Source organism: Mytilus edulis, chromosome 14, assembly GCF_963676685.1.
Source record: "Mytilus edulis chromosome 14, xbMytEdul2.2, whole genome shotgun sequence".
Classification (NCBI taxonomy): Eukaryota; Metazoa; Mollusca; class Bivalvia; order Mytilida; family Mytilidae; genus Mytilus; species Mytilus edulis.
Genome location: NC_092357.1, coordinates 67,059,739 through 67,076,139, shown reverse-complemented (window position 1 = coordinate 67,076,139; position 16,401 = coordinate 67,059,739). Strand labels below are relative to the sequence as shown.

Here is a 16,401-nt window from a genome sequence, read left to right as displayed (position 1 = left end):
TCAAATTAATTGAATTTCTAGAATTGAAGATCCTCTTTCACTTGTTATGTTCAGGAAATCTTAGTTTATAAATAGTCCCTAAATAAAGTGTTTCTTCATTTTAGCTCAATTCCAGAAGAAACTGTTGACATTGAGGAGAACCTATTTGCGGAAGAGGCAGAAAAAGAGGACAAGGAGGACGAGGAGGAAGAGATGGAAGAAGAGGGAGAAGTGCAAATTGCAAAAAAAGTTACACGGAAAAGATGGACAGATGCTGAAGTAAAAGAACTAAAACGTTATTTTAATGAATTTTTACAGTCCGGCACAACACCAAGATCTGCCTTTATAGACGAAATGAGGAAAAAAAGCAAAAAGAATCACGGATGCATCCACTTGAGAGAAAATCATCTAATTATAAAAAAGATTTCTAACATGAATCATGCTAAACGCTAGTTTTTGTTTGTATACGACTGCAAAATTTTGCTGTACAATGTTATTGCCATGTGTTTATTGGTGGAATCTTTTGTGTGTGAACACCAAGGGTTCAGCAACTTATCTTTTGTTATAGTGAATATACCTGATCATTATGATATTTTAACATAATGATAGCTAGTATGATTTATGGTATGGGATTGATTTTGGGGGTTCTATGGTTCAATGTAAATTCAATGTCTCTAAGTTTGTGATAATCTCAAGTTTAACATGAACCACTAATGAATGCTAGGTCATTGGTATTATATTTAAACTTGATTTAACGATTCAAATAATGACTTCAATACTCTCCGACAATTTGCAACAGGCGAGACATATCCCTGTGTTAACAGTTTATTTTTTTTATTTACTTCCAATTTTGATGTGATTTTTTTTTTTTCATTTCTTTTAAAAAATGCAATTAAAAGTTTTTCCAAACATTGTATTTGTATCTCTTCCTTTTTTCAAGATTAAAGGGGCTAAAGGGTCCTCAAAATGTTATTTTGTGTGTTATGGAAAAATTTTATCCCATTTTGATAAGATCTTTTTCATGTGATTCCTTTTGTGAAAGCTTTCAGTAATATGTTAATTGATTTTTGCTATCTCTTACTGTTTTCAAGATAATTGGGGTAAAAAGTACAAAAAAATGCAATTTAGCATATCTTCATATTTTTTTTTTCTTTTTATATGGTTTTAATAGGGATTTTTTTATTGGATTTCTAGAGACAAAATGCTATAAAAGTTAATCCAAGCATATTTTGATAACTTTTTTGGGATAAAAGGGGACGAGGGCTAAATTTGCGATACTGTTGGACACATTTTTTTTTTTATTATTTTTCGGTTTGATTGGATTTTTTTCATTAGATTCCTCTCAGTGAGTGATTTCTGTGGTATCTCATACAGTTTTCAAATATGAGAAAAATGCTTTTGGGCACATTTTCAACTTTTTTTATTTTTCATGTGATTTCAATTGGGTTTCTTTTAAATGATTCTCATTAACAATGCAATTAAAGTTTGATTACAGCATGTTTTTTCGAGAAGAGGGGTCAAAGGGGCCAAACTTGCAAAGTAGGCCACAGAAAATATTTTTTTCAATGGATTTGAATGACTTTTTCATTGGATTCCTCTCAGTGATTGCTTTCACTATCTCGACAGATTTTTGCTATTTCTTACCATGTTAAAGGTTATTTTAAGTCAAAGCTGCAAAAATTTACAATTTTATGTCAAGTATGTTACAGTATCAAAAACATTACTGTGTCATACAGAATATTAGGAAAAACTTACTTTGAAAATTCACTTGTTGATATGCTGCAGTCATATCATGCTTTGCTGGCATAGCACCTCAGTTATATCTTTAATAGCAAAAAGAATGCATTGTATAATTCCTCTCCCCTCCAATTAAAGAATTGTGGAGGGATTTGAATTGTTATTTTAACTTTCTTTTACACTTATTCATTTTTAAACAGAATTGTGTGCAGAGAGTGCCAGTTTTGATTAATCAGGTTATCAACTCTTTATGAGTTGAACTTTTGACTTTTTTTTTAATTATTTCATTTAAATTACTATTTTTATTTTGCTACAATTCTGAAATGAAATTTTCACTGCAGATAAATGCAAATATGACTATTTATAGATAATTTAGCATTGAAAAGTTGGGAGTTTTGAATGTCAGAGTGTCATGGTTGGGATGTCAATATTTGAAATTTATCTTATATTATAAGGTTAGCTGGAGTTGCACATTAAATGACATGTAATAAGAATTTAAATGTAGAAACAAAATTATTTTAGAAAAGTCACCTTTACCTACTAAAAGGGGTAATTTTATAGTTTTTTGGAAAGGTAAAGATTTAAAAGAAAAAAAATTACAAATGTATGAAAAGCTCATTAAAATTAATATGTAAATGAAGATGAAAAAAGGGAATTAAGCATTAAATTGTTTGGGAACTGAAATGATTTCCCAATTACAGGTCTATGGACAGGGCAGCTTTGTGCCAGGTGAGCAATTACAAGCTCCTAGGAGCCTCCAATTATAAAATGTTCATAATGATTAAGAAAAAAATAGGTTAAAACATGTACTGCAAGGCTAAAAAGACCGGTAGTCACTTGCATTTCACATGGTTTTACAATTACTATGGAAATAAACACACAATATATAAAACTGATTAGACAAAATTACTGTCAACTTATTTACTTTTAATTATGACTATATTTCTGAATTGTTGTGACTCCTCTTGTTTTTGCTGTTCTCATTTACAAAAGTCTTTTTTTTTTTATCTTTTCCCATTGAGCCTATTTTACTTTTTTAATTTGGTTGGAATAATCCTATATGATGCTCGATTTTAATTGGTCACATATATGTGCTTAATATCAATTTTAGAAATTTGCTATGGATGTTTTAAAAGTACATTATTTTGCTACCCACCAGAACTATAATTTTTCACAAAAGTAACCATTTTTAGCTCACCTGGCCTAAAAGGCCATGTGAGCTTTTCTCATCACTTGGCGTCCGTCGTCGTCTGTCGTCGTTAACAATTTTTCAAACATCTTCTCCTCTGAAACTACTGAATGGATTTGAATGAAACTTAAAATGATTGTTCCTTAGATTATCCTGCACAAAGTGTGTGCTTCGATTTTTGATCCGTCAAAAAACATGGCCGCCCTTACTTTAAATAGAACATAGGGGTAAGTTTTTGTGTTTTGGTCTGTTTTTCTTATACTATATGCAATAGGTCTACTAAAATTGGTGTATAGAATGATTGTAAGGTGTACATGTCTAGCTGACAGGTGTCATCTAACCTTGACCTCATTTTCATAATTCAGTGGTCAAAGTTAACTTTTTTAGTTTTGGTCTATTTTTTTAATACTTTATGCATTAGGTCAACTATATTTGGTGTATGAAAATATTTTATGATCTATATGTCGGTTACGCAGGTTTTATTTGAACTTGACCTCATTTTCACAGTCCATTGCTAAGTATTAAGTGTTTGTGTTTTGGTCTCATTTTCTTTATTTATAAACAGTAAGTCATATATATTTGTAATATTGAAGAATTGTTAGCTGTACATGTTTTCCTGGCATGGTTAATAAGTTCAATAAGATATTGTTTACCAGGTGAGTGATTCAGGCTCTTGAGAGCCTCTTGTTTCATACGACTACAGGTCAGACAGTAGAAGTTGAAATGATATAGTAACTTAATCCAATCACCAGTAAGAGAGATATGACATTTTCAGGTTTCTGTTTACTTAACTTTTGAAAAATGTCAATAAAATGAGTTCTCCATGCGATATATTTTGATATTTTATTTGCATTTATACTGTATTAGTACTGTACACTGTTCACTTATTGTGTGATGAATCCCTGTAACAAAACTAGTCCAGATTTAGTTGTTGGTTGGATCTGGCGTCTCTGATGTTTGTTTTTTTTTGTGTATGACTTTGTAAATAAAAATCATTTTGTTGAATAAATGTTTTCATAATATGACATTTCCCAGTAACCATAGATGATGTGTCAAATATGATCTACTTCTCAATCTCTTGAGTACATAGGATTATCTTCCCACAAGTCTCATGACTTTGACCTCATGTGCCAGTCCATTTGGCTTTTAGAATGACATAATATTTTTTTTTTTGTCCCGGCCACAAAGTGGACACAGTTTTACCCTTGTCCGTCATTCCGCAACAAACAGTTTTCAAGACTTTTTAGCTCACCTGGCCCGAAGGGCCAAGTGAGCTTATGCCATCACTTGGCGTCCATTGTCGTCGTAAACTATTTCAAGAATCTTCTCCTCTGAAACTACTAGGCCAAATACTTCCAAACTTTAACTGAACGTTCCTTAGGGTATCTAGTTTATAAATTGTATCCGAAGTTTTGATCTATCAACAAACATGGTCGCCATTGCTAAAAATAGAACGTAGGGGTCAAATGCAGTTTTTGGCTTATATCTCAAAAACCATAGCATTTAGAGCAAATCTGACATGGGGTGAAAATGTTCATTAGGTCAAGATCTATCAGCCCTGAAATTTTCAGATGAATCAAACAACCCATTGTTGGGTTGCTGCCACTTAATTGGTAATTTTTAGGAAATTTTGCAGTTTTGGGTCATCTTGAATATTATTATAGATAAAGACAAACTGTAAACAGCAAAAATGATCAGCAAAGTAAGATCTACAAATAAGTTAATATGACCAAAATTGTCAATTGACCCCTTAAGGGGTTATTGTCCTTTAATGACAATTTTTCACAATTTGTTCATCATATTTGCTAACTTTAAAAAATCTTCTCCTCTAAAACTGCTCAACCAAATTCAACCAAACTTCAACTGAATGATCAGTGTATGAAATAAAGTTTGTGTTTTATTTTCTATTTCGTCAAAAAACATGGCTGTCATGGCTAAAAATAGAACACAGGGTAAAATGCAGTTTTTGGCTTATATCTAAAAAAATCCAGCATTTAGAGGAAATAAGACAAGAAGTTAAAGTATTTATTAGGTCAAGGTCTACCTGTCCTGAAATTTTCAGCCGAATTGGGTAACTGGTTTTTCAGGTATAATGCTCCTGAATTGATGATTTTAAAGAAATTTTGCAGTTTTTGGTTATTATCTTGAATATTATTATAGATACAGATAAACTGTTAATAGCAAAAATGTTAAGCAAAGTAAGATCTACAAATAAGTCAATTTGACCAAAATTGTCAATTGACCCCTTAAGGAGTTATTGCCCTTTAAAGACTTTTTTCACAATTTGTTCATCATGTTGACTTACTTTAAAAAATCTTCTCCTTTGAAACTGCTGTATCAATTTCAGCCAAATTTAGGCTAAATGAGTTTCAGAGTATCTAGTATAAATTTATATTTTATTTCCTTGTATGTCGAGAAACATAGCTCCTATGGCTAAAATAGAACATAGGAGAAAATGATTTTTTTTTTGCTTTTGAAGAAAATAGGATTCAAAGAACATTTAAAAGCCAAAATAATCATTGATGAGAGATTTAACCAAAAAAATTAAGGTGAGCGATTCAGGCTCTTGAGAGCCTCTTGTTTTCTAAACTGCTCGAGATATTGAGCTGATTTTTGATGTGTGAGTCTACCATGGTGACTTACAGTTCATGTTTATGTTTCATTCAGCTCTGCTGATTTTTGTTGAAATTGACTGGTTTGGACATTCGTGTCGTACTGTCGCATCTAGTTTTGAATTGGTATGTCTTTCTAAATCAGCATTTAGGTTGCTTATACAGTATATTTCAAAAAATGACGAGATTTTGAATTGCAAAAATGTTGCATGTATAGTTAACCTGCCTGCCTTTCCATAGAAACCACTCATTTGTTCTCTGGCCTACCTTTTAAATATGTAACAATCAGAATTAAATGCAGTGAATGTTAGTTTCAACCAATATGAAAGACAGTGACGTAGCACGATTTTTACAATGAAGTGTCTCCACACTTGATCAATAATGTAAAAATGTCCCAGCATTTCAGTCCATTCAAACTGGAACCCCCAAATCACTCATTTAAGATGCAGCCACACCCTGAACTGGAAGTAGTTTACATTAAAGTTCACTGCTTGAAAGCATATTAAAAAAGATGGTTCTAATGTCCCTTACTTGATATACTAATGTGTGTTTACCTGATTATTTAAGAATTTACACAGCATGATTTTCATTCCTTATGTGACAAGCAAACTTGTATGAAACCAAAATTTAAGTGAATTAAATGATATCCATCTAATATCTTACCGCCGACTTGTAGGAATCCAAAACTTAAGTGACCCAGCAGTTTACTGCCAAAATTTATGTGATACAATAAAATGAATATTCATTTCTTGTGTGACCACCAAACTTCTATGAATCCAAAATTTAAGTGACCCAGCAATTTAGTGTTCAAATATGTTGCACCATATCCAATTATTGTGTGACCACCTAACTTGTATGAATCCAAAATTTAAGTGAAGGAGCAGTTTACTGGTCAAATTTATGTGACAATATATCCCTTTTGATGTGACCACCAGACTTCTATAAACTCAAATTTTCATTAACCCAGCCATTTACTCTACGAACTTTGGTGACACAATATCCCATGTATTGTATGACCACCAGACTTGTATGAATCCAAAATTTAAGTGAAGGAGCAGTTTACTGGTAAAATTTATGTGACCACCAGACTTCTATCAATCCAAATTTTCATTAACCCAGCCATTTACTCTACAAACTTAGGTGACACAATATCCCATTTCTTGTGTGACCACCGAACTTGTATGAATCCAAAATTTAAGTGACCCAGCAGTTTACTGGCAAAATTTATGTTGCACAATATCCCATTTATTGTGTGACCACCAGACTTGTATGAATCCAAATTTTAAGTGACCCAGCCGTATACTCTCAAAATTTATGTTGCACAATATCCCATTTATTGTGTGACCACTTATATGAATCCAAAATTTAAGTGACCCAGCTGTTTACTGGCAAAATTTATGTGACACAATATCCCGTTTATTGTGTGACCACTTATATGAATCCAAAATTTATGTGACACAATATCCCATTTATTGTGTGACCACTTATTTGAATCCAAAAGATAAGTGACCCAGCCGTTTACTGGCAAAATTTATGTAACACAATATCCCGTTTATTGTGTGACCACCAGACTTGTATGAATCCAAATTTTAAGTGACCCAGCTGTATACTCTCAAAATTTATGTTGCACAATATCCCATTTATTGTGTGACCACTTATATGAATCCAAAATTTAAGTGACCCAGCCGTTTACTGGCAAAATTTATGTGACACAATATCCCATTTATTGTGTGACCACTTATATGAATCCAAAAGTTAAGTGACCCAGCCGTTTCCTGGCAAAATTTATGTAACACAATATCCCGTTTATTGTGTGACCACCAGACTTGTATGAATCCAAATTTTAAGTGACCCAGCCGTATACTCTCAAAATTTATGTTGCACAATATCCCATTTATTGTGTGACCACTTATATGAATCCAAAATTTAAGTGACCCAGCCGTTTACTGGCAAAATTTATGTGACACAATATCCCGTTTATTGTGTGACCACTTATATGAATCCAAAAGTTAAGTGACCCAGCCGTTTACTGGCAAAATTTATGTGACACAATATCCCATTTATTGTGTGACCACTTATATGAATCCAAAAGTTAAGTGACCCAGCCGTTTACTGGCAAAATTTATGTAACACAATATCCCGTTTATTGTGTGACCACCAGACTTGTATGAATCCAAATTTTAAGTGACCCAGCCGTATACTCTCAAAATTTATGTTGCACAATATCCCATTTATTGTGTGACCACTTATATGAATCCAAAATTTAAGTGAGCCAGCCGTTCACTTGCAAAATTTATGTGACACAATATCCCGTTTATTGTGTGACCACTTATATGAATCCAAAATTTAAGTGACCCAGCCGTTTACTGGCAAAATTTATGTGACACAATATCCCATTTATTGTGTGACCACTTATATGAATCCAAAAGTTAAGTGACCCAGCAGTTTACTGGCAAAATTTATGTAACACAATATCCCGTTTATTGTGTGACCACCAGACTTGTATGAATCCAAATTTTAAGTGACCCAGCCGTATACTCTCAAAATTTATGTTGCACAATATCCCATTTATTGTGTGACCACTTATATGAATCCAAAATTTAAGTGACCCAGCCGTATACTCTCAAAATTTATGTTGCACAATATCCCATTTATTGTGTGACCACTTATTTGAATCCAAAATTTAAGTGACCCAGCCGTTTACTGGTAAAATTTATGTGACACAATATCCTTTTATGATGTGACCACCAGACTTGTACGGATCCAAATTTTAAGTAACCCAGCCGTATACTCTCAAAATTTATGTTGCACAATATCCCATTTATTGTGTGACCACCAGACTTCTACGAATCCAAAATTTATGTGACACAATATCCCATTTATTGTGTGACCACTTCTATGAATCCAAAATTTAAGTGACTCAGCAGTTTACTTGTAGAATTTATGTGACACAATATCCTTTTTTGATGTGACCACCAGACTTGTATGAATCCAAATTTTATGTAACCCAGCCGTATACTCTCAAAATTTATGTTGCACAATATCCCATTTATTGTGTGACCACATTTATGAATCCAAAATTTAAGTGAGCCAGCCGTTTACTGGCAAAATTTATGTGACACAATATCCCGTTTATTGTGTGACCACTTATATGAATCCAAAATTTAAGTGACCCAGCCGTTTACTGGCAAAAGTTATGTGACACAATATCCCGTTTATTGTGTGACCACTTATATGAATCCAAAATTTAAGTGACCCAGCCGTTTACTGGCAAAATTTATGTGACACAATATCCCATTTATTGTGTGACCACTTATTTGAATCCAAAAGATAAGTGACCCAGCCGTTTACTGGCAAAATTTATGTAACACAATATCCCGTTTATTGTGTGACCACCAGACTTGTATGAATCCAAATTTTAAGTGACCCAGCCGTATACTCTCAAAATTTATGTTGCACAATATCCCATTTATTGTGTGACCACTTATATGAATCCAAAATTTAAGTGACCCAGCCGTTTACTGGCAAAATTTATGTGACACAATATCCCGTTTATTGTGTGACCACTTATATGAATCCAAAAGTTAAGTGACCCAGCCGTTTACTGGCAAAATTTATGTGACACAATATCCCATTTATTGTGTGACCACTTATATGAATCCAAAAGTTAAGTGACCCAGCCGTTTACTGGCAAAATTTATGTAACACAATATCCCGTTTATTGTGTGACCACCAGACTTGTATGAATCCAAATTTTAAGTGACCCAGCCGTATACTCTCAAAATTTATGTTGCACAATATCCCATTTATTGTGTGACCACTTATATGAATCCAAAATTTAAGTGACCCAGCCGTATACTCTCAAAATTTATGTGACACAATATCCCATTTATTGTGTGACCACTTATATGAATCCAAAAGTTAAGTGACCCAGCCGTTTACTGGCAAAATTTATGTGACACAATATCCCATTTATTGTGTGACCACTTATATGAATCCAAAATTTAAGTGACCCAGCTGTTTACTGGCAAAATTTATGTGACACAATATCCCGTTTATTGTGTGACCACCAAACTTCTAGAAGTGTACCGCAAAATTAATTAGAAACTATTTTCATTTATTATCTGATCACCAGACTTGCATGAATCTGAATTATAGAGACACATTTATGTGACATTCTTGTGTCACATATTCTTACGGATAAGTCACATGAACCCCAACATGCAAGAACAGTTAGTAAAGTCACATAATTTTTAATAAAATGGTCACATAAATAGCAGTCACTTAACATGCATTTTGTAGGTCCGTTCGTTCGTTCGTCCGTCTGTCCCGCTTCAGGTTAAAGTTTTTGGTCAAGGTACTTTTTGATGAAGTTGAAGTCCAATCAACTTGAAACTTAGTACACATGTGCCCTATGATATGATCTTTCTAATTTTAATGCCAAATTAGAGAATGTATTCCAATTTCACGGTCCACTAAACATAGAAAATGATAGTGCGAGTGGGGCATCCGTGTACTGTGGGCACATTCTTGTTTAAATATGTCTTATGTTAAGAAACATTTCCATTTCCAAAATATTTTTTTTTAATAAAAAGTAATCAAAATATTTTTATTTTCTTTAATTCTTTAAAATTTATGATAATTTTAACCCCAAAATCTACTATATTTTTTTTTTATCAAAAAGTGATAAGATGTTGCAATTTTATCAAGTTCCTAATTAAGTTTTACATTTAAATACTTACAAAACCATTTAAATGGTTATAAAAACACCTATTGTTCTTATATAAACATCTATTGAAATATTTTTGTTGGCATTCAAGGAATAGGTAACATTTAAAATGTTGACATTCGAGGAAGACACCATACTACGGTATCTAACCATTAAAATCGCTTTCTTTTTCAACCGTACCGTACGGTAAACTCGGTGCACAAAAAAACATCATAGACATGCATGACAAGAAGAGTTTCAAAATCATTAAAAAAATAACGCATAGATAAATATATTAGAAATTTTCATATAGAATTATGTTCCAAACAAATAAACAAATAATTTATTTCCAATCCCGTCTTAGCTGATGACTAGAGTTATCTTTCTTTAAGTTAGCATTTAGTATTAATTTTAATACTTGTACAGCAAAAATGTAAAAAGTTTGATAATCTATCTGTATCACAAGTTCATTAGTATTTACAGGAGAAAGTTTTCTTAACTGTCTTTAAACAGCATAAAAAAATATACACAAAAAAAAAGCCAAATCATACGAAATGGTAAATTTTACTCGTTAAAAATGTGCATGAAATATTTGCCAATGGTTGTTAAACCAAACGACTTATCAACCAGCTTCACCGTTTGTGTAAGAAAACTAAGATATCTATGGCAAACTATTTTACAGCATTGATAAGCGATACCACCATCAGAACAAAGTCACTGAAAACGTCTCGAGAATCCAGGTTTAATTCGTGCAAAAATCTCGCATTAACTAAAAATCCTCTCTGGGAATATACATAAAAAGGGCGCCACTTATCAGTGGCAATTTTGATAAATTTAAAGAAGAACTGATTCTCTCATCCATTTTCCGTCTTTTTACCACTTTAATCGTGAGTATTATGAAAATAGGGAATATATCAAACAGACAACAAACCGAACAAAGAGCAGATAACAGCCGAAGGCCACTAATAAGTCTTCAACGCAGCGAGAAAATCCCGCACCCGGAGGTAATCCTCAGCTGGCCCCTAAACAAAACTGTACTAGTTCACCGAAAATTGACGTCACACTAAACTCCAAAAATATAAATGAACTAAAACAACCCAGATAAGACTAACAAAGGTTAGACGCTCCTGACTTTGGACAGGCGCAAAAATGCGGCGTTGTTAAACATGTTTTTTTTATATCTCAACCCTCGCCTATAACTTCAGCCAATGTAGAATAAAGAAACACATAGAAATAAATTTTAGTCGAGGTGTTTGGTACCACCTTAAGTACATGTATAGATTCACAAGGTATATATTTACCCATAAAGTCCAATCGAGTACACAATATTGAGTTAAAAATAAGATTAAACCAACCAATGGGCTATTTGCATATTACCGACTCCGTAGTTCATATTTTTTCGACAGGTTACTTTCTCTCTGGTAGGACATCCTGGTACTCGGTCAACCAAGGGCAACGTAAAAAAAAGTAAAAATCAAGCTTTCAATCAGCACCATTGTAGGGGGAAATTAACTGTTAAGTGTTTGCATTATACGACAAAATGATCAGAAAAAGTTCACTCCAAATTGTAAAGATTTTGGTATACTTCGTTTGATTGCTGTTATTCGACCGAGTGCTAGGATGTCTAACTCCGGTGTCTAACCACAGGTTATGTCACTTGTCGTAAAATCATATAAACCGCAGTCGGTGATATGAAAAAAAAAGTCTATAATATTGGTTATATATTACCTTTTGCATGATTAGCAACAGCCAAAAAGTCCTTTCCATCTATTTTAAAATATTCAAAATCTCTTGCAGTCCATGTTGGAATGGTCTGGAAAACTTTAAACCTTTTTCTCCCACGATGCCATTTATAAATGGTGGAATTACTTTGCGGCTGGTCATTCAGGCCATAATTTGCAACTGCAAGGAAAAACTGAAAATGAAATAAACGTTGTAGGAAGAACTTAATTCTATTTGTTTCTTTAAATTTCGGTGTATTTGATTGTTTGACTTTTTTAAACATCGACCGCGTCAGCGTGAAACATTTTTATCGTGACGAGAGCAACAAACGTGTAAAAACATGACAAGAATCAGAAAGTGTTTGTTCGTTTTTTTTTCTGTTGTAAGTTATGGCGACGACTTCGGGAATGTTCGGAGAACCGATTAATTTGCATCGGAAGTTGCCGAATTGTTTGCTTGATGTTGATAACACTACAACTGAGCGTTGAAAAACACAGCTACAAGAATATCAATTGTATCTAACAAAAGTAAAAAAAAATGATTGCCGAGTTTATAATGAGCTTTGGACCTAGCTTAGAAGTTGGTAATTCGGGTGCAAGTGGCCATCTTGAATTTGCAGTCAATTTAGAGTTGTGTTCCTAGTGGTGACTTTGAGACAAAAAACAGCAATACAAATGGTTTTTTTTATGTTTTAGCCTTTTACTTTTGGTCATTAGATATTAAATCTTAAAAAAAAACTACCCAAGGCCAACACATCAAAAACTCTTGTTGTTTGTAAACATCTATTTCTATAATAATTTTCACCAATCAGATTGAAAAAGAACGTGTGTACATGTACATGAATTCAAAAAAAAAAAAAAAAAAATCAAAAAAAAATCAAAAAATCAAACAACCATACTTAATCTCACCCCGTTTTGTATCTTCAAATGAGTCCAGCTCTGTGCTCCGTATGTTGAAAGTTTTTGGTATAACATAAACTTTTTGTTTTTCCATTTATACAATCCCGATACATCGTCAAGTTTTTTCCTCGTATTTGCAAAGACGGCGAACATTCCTTCTCCATCGATAGTAAAAACATGGACGTCGATCCCGGGCCCAGGAGTTTTTATTTCTTGATAGAGTTCAAGATAGTCTAGCTTTCTAGGAATATCGGCTGTGGAAGAATATTTCAACAAATTATAAAATCAACGCTAACAAAACTTTTTTTTAAAACTCTTTTATCAAATACAAAAAATAACTTATAGCATAATGCAGAGTTGAAATCATAATCACAACAAGGACTGCATTTTAAAAAAAAACGTCCATGTTCATGTTTTTTTCATTCAATTCTATTTTTGGCTAGTGTTGCTAATGTTTAGTTTTTCGCACATTTCATCCATATGGTTTGAGAGTATATTACAAGTAAATAAACAACATTAGAGATCAGCTCATAAGTTAGTTGCATTAAGTCGTTTTTCCTATGTAATATAGTGTTGCTTTAAAGCTTATTTATTTCTCGAATGACTCGTGTCACTCGATTAATAAAAAAGAGGTTGACAATTGGTCTTAGGATACAAATGGAGAAAAATTTAAAAGAAATTATATTAATATACTTTTAGAACCTAATATTGGTCAGACTGTCTTTTAAGAACACTGTGCTGTGAAGAAAAAAACGAAGAAAATAAAACCAAAAGTTGCCTTGTCAACTTCAATAATGAGATTCCGAATCAATCCAATACTGTTACAGCCGATTTCATTGAGTGTGAAGCCAAAGGTAATACCAGCCAAAGGTAATACCTTTGGTTAGCTTGTTTGTTAGCTGAACCGTTAAGTCATTGTTAGGTCCGGTAAACTATCCGTCTTTCGAAGTAGCAAGGTTGGTTATCTGTTGGACTAGTTTACTCTTAAAGAAGGGTTGTTTACCTGACCTAACAATGACTTCACGATTCAGCTTACAAGCAAACTTACCAAATATATTACTCCTAGCTTCACACTCAATGAAATCGGCTGTAATTTTGTTATTTTTCAACCATTAAAACTTATTTCCCTCAAAATTCATAAATATAATTCAAAATCAGTAATTTCAAACTATTTAACATGCATATGTGTCACCTTTGACGTCCACAGTCACGTGTTTCCAGATTCCATTGACACACACCTTTAGAGATTTAGCGTAGAGGTCATAAGCGATGTTTCCGACGTCCATCCAGGTACAATCTTCCCATTGAGGTCCTGGAGAGTCCGATCCATAAGTGTCTGAAAACATTTGAGATACAAAAGTTAATTCAGGCCAAATAAAAAAATTAGTGTTTCATATTTCCATACCCGCTGTATATTAGTTTTTTTTCATTTTTCAATAAGCACTTCTCACGTCAGGGTTTTTCTCTCATAAACTCGATTATTTCAAAGATGTAATGAGAAACACATGTTATTTTATTTAGCCAAATCTTAAACACTGTGTAAAGAGAGATAATTTATAAAAGTAAAATCAGAGGCGGATTTAGGGGGGCAGGGGGCCCGGGACCCCCCTTTTTGGGAAAAAATGTGGTTGCTTATATAGGGAATCACTGAAGCGTGCCTGGAGCGGGCCCCCTCTTAGGTCAGTCAGCAGCCACTTGTGAAAATTTCTGGATCCGCCACTGAAAATCACCTCTTAACATGTACTATATATTTGCCATTTTTTTTTTCTATTCTTTACATCATGACTATTAAAACGGCCAAGTAATCATGTAATCAAAATCCCCATGAGGAGGCTCAATAGTAGTCAACTTATTTACCTGGAAATATAGGTAACTTATTATTCATGTGGGTGTGTCTCGGAACCCTTGATGGACAGGCTCTGGTTGTAGCGTCGATTCCTGGAGTAAATATGATATCACGTAACTGGCCCTGTAAAATTACAAATATAAAAATAAGCAGATGATAAAAAGATAAGGGTGAAGGTTGGTACCTATTTTAACGTTTGAACCCGCTGCATTTGTTTGCACCTGTCCTAAGTCAGGAATTTGTTGGTCAGTAGTTGTCGTTTGTTGATATGGTTCATAATTGTTTTTCGTTTCTCGTTTTTATATAGATTAGACTCTGTTGGAAGGGTTTTACACTAGTCATCTTTGAGGCCCTAATTAGCTTGCTGTTCGGTGTGAGCCAAGACTCCGTGTTGAAGACCGTACTTTGACCTATAATGGTTTACTTTTACAAATTGTGTCTTGGATAGAGAGTTGCTCATTGGCACTCATACCACATCTTCTTATATCTATATGATAAACAAATGAAACAACATCTCCACCAAAGACCAAAATGACAAAGAAATTAACAACTATAGGTCACCTTATCGCCTTCAACAATTAGCAAAACTCATTCCGCATAGTCAGTGGTACGAACCTGTTTAAATTCGCGCCGGATGATGATAAACTTCTCAATTACGAATTATAGAATGTGGTATTGCCTTAAATATGCAAAATGGACAAAACCACGAAGATTTAAAGAATGACTTCAACTGAAGATTTCCATGGTATACATACCACAACATGGTGTGGCCAGATTGTTATAAACCACGTTGACGGTCTGGCCATGAGGAGCGCTGACATTTATAATAGGTTTAAATGCAATGGTTTTAACCGCAAACCACAACCTGGATGATACATTGATTTGTAGTATTGACATTTTTAAAGAACATTGCCTTCATATATATTTATCAACGTGAACGTGGTAAAATTTGTTTATAATTGAACTAAATCAAATCCTGCTTCATATACAGCCGTTCTTAAACGATACACAATTTTCACTGACATATGAATAAGAAGATGTGGTATAATGGCTAATCAGACTCTTCATCCAAATCACAATGTACATGTATATATGTCAAAGTACGACCTTCAACACGGATCGCACTGCAATATATAATAGGCCCCATAATGACTAGTATAGAACGAATTCAAATAGGAAAACCAACTGTCTTTTCTACATGTACAGAAGAAGAAGAAGAAGATGCTTTATTTCCATAAAATGGGCTCACAAGGAGCATAATATAATATCATAATAATATTATTATTTTACAAAATTGAAATATAATAAACAATAAAGTATACATAGTTACAAATACAAATAAGAAAAAACAGTTCTATATATAGAAACGAGAAAAGAGGAACACGTGATGAATCACACCAACAAACGACAACCGAACAGCAGACATGCGTAAATCAGAGTTTTCATAGTTTGCCATATAGACATCAAAATTTAATAATTCATCTTGTTGTACAAACGAGACAAGCTACGCTCCTGTAAACATATTGAACCCCTCCACATTCGGTATGTGCATGCCTCTCCTAAGTCAGGAGCATGTTATTCAGTAGTTGTCGTGACGGTGTGTTGCTGTATGTAACATTTGGTTTTTCTTAGATTGTTTTTTAAAATAAATCAGGCAGTTTGTTTTTTCCTGGTTTGAATTTTTTTACGTTTAACATTTTAAGATCTTT

The 16,401-nt window shown here is 33.3% G+C and overlaps 2 protein-coding genes across 3 annotated transcripts in view; one reads left to right on the top strand and one right to left on the bottom strand.

The window, feature by feature from the left end:
- LOC139503610 (uncharacterized) overlaps positions 1 to 813 on the top strand; it is a 52,812-nt gene extending 51,999 nt beyond the window's left edge. For both annotated transcript variants that reach the window (XM_071293420.1, XM_071293419.1), the window contains one exon: positions 105 to 813. In XM_071293420.1, coding sequence (XP_071149521.1) covers positions 105 to 432 — 328 coding nt within the window. In that variant the 3' untranslated portion in view covers positions 433 to 813. The remainder of the gene's footprint in view (positions 1 to 104) is intronic.
- Positions 1 to 16,401, bottom strand: part of LOC139503094 (thrombospondin-type laminin G domain and EAR repeat-containing protein-like) — a 94,121-nt gene that overhangs the window by 60,721 nt on the left and 16,999 nt on the right. The window contains exons 3-6 of the mRNA XM_071292771.1: positions 14,704 to 14,815; positions 14,039 to 14,182; positions 12,856 to 13,100; positions 11,954 to 12,140 (exon numbers count right to left, since the gene is read on the bottom strand). Of these exons, the coding sequence (XP_071148872.1) occupies positions 11,954 to 12,140; positions 12,856 to 13,100; positions 14,039 to 14,182; positions 14,704 to 14,815 (688 nt within the window). The remainder of the gene's footprint in view (positions 1 to 11,953; positions 12,141 to 12,855; positions 13,101 to 14,038; positions 14,183 to 14,703; positions 14,816 to 16,401) is intronic.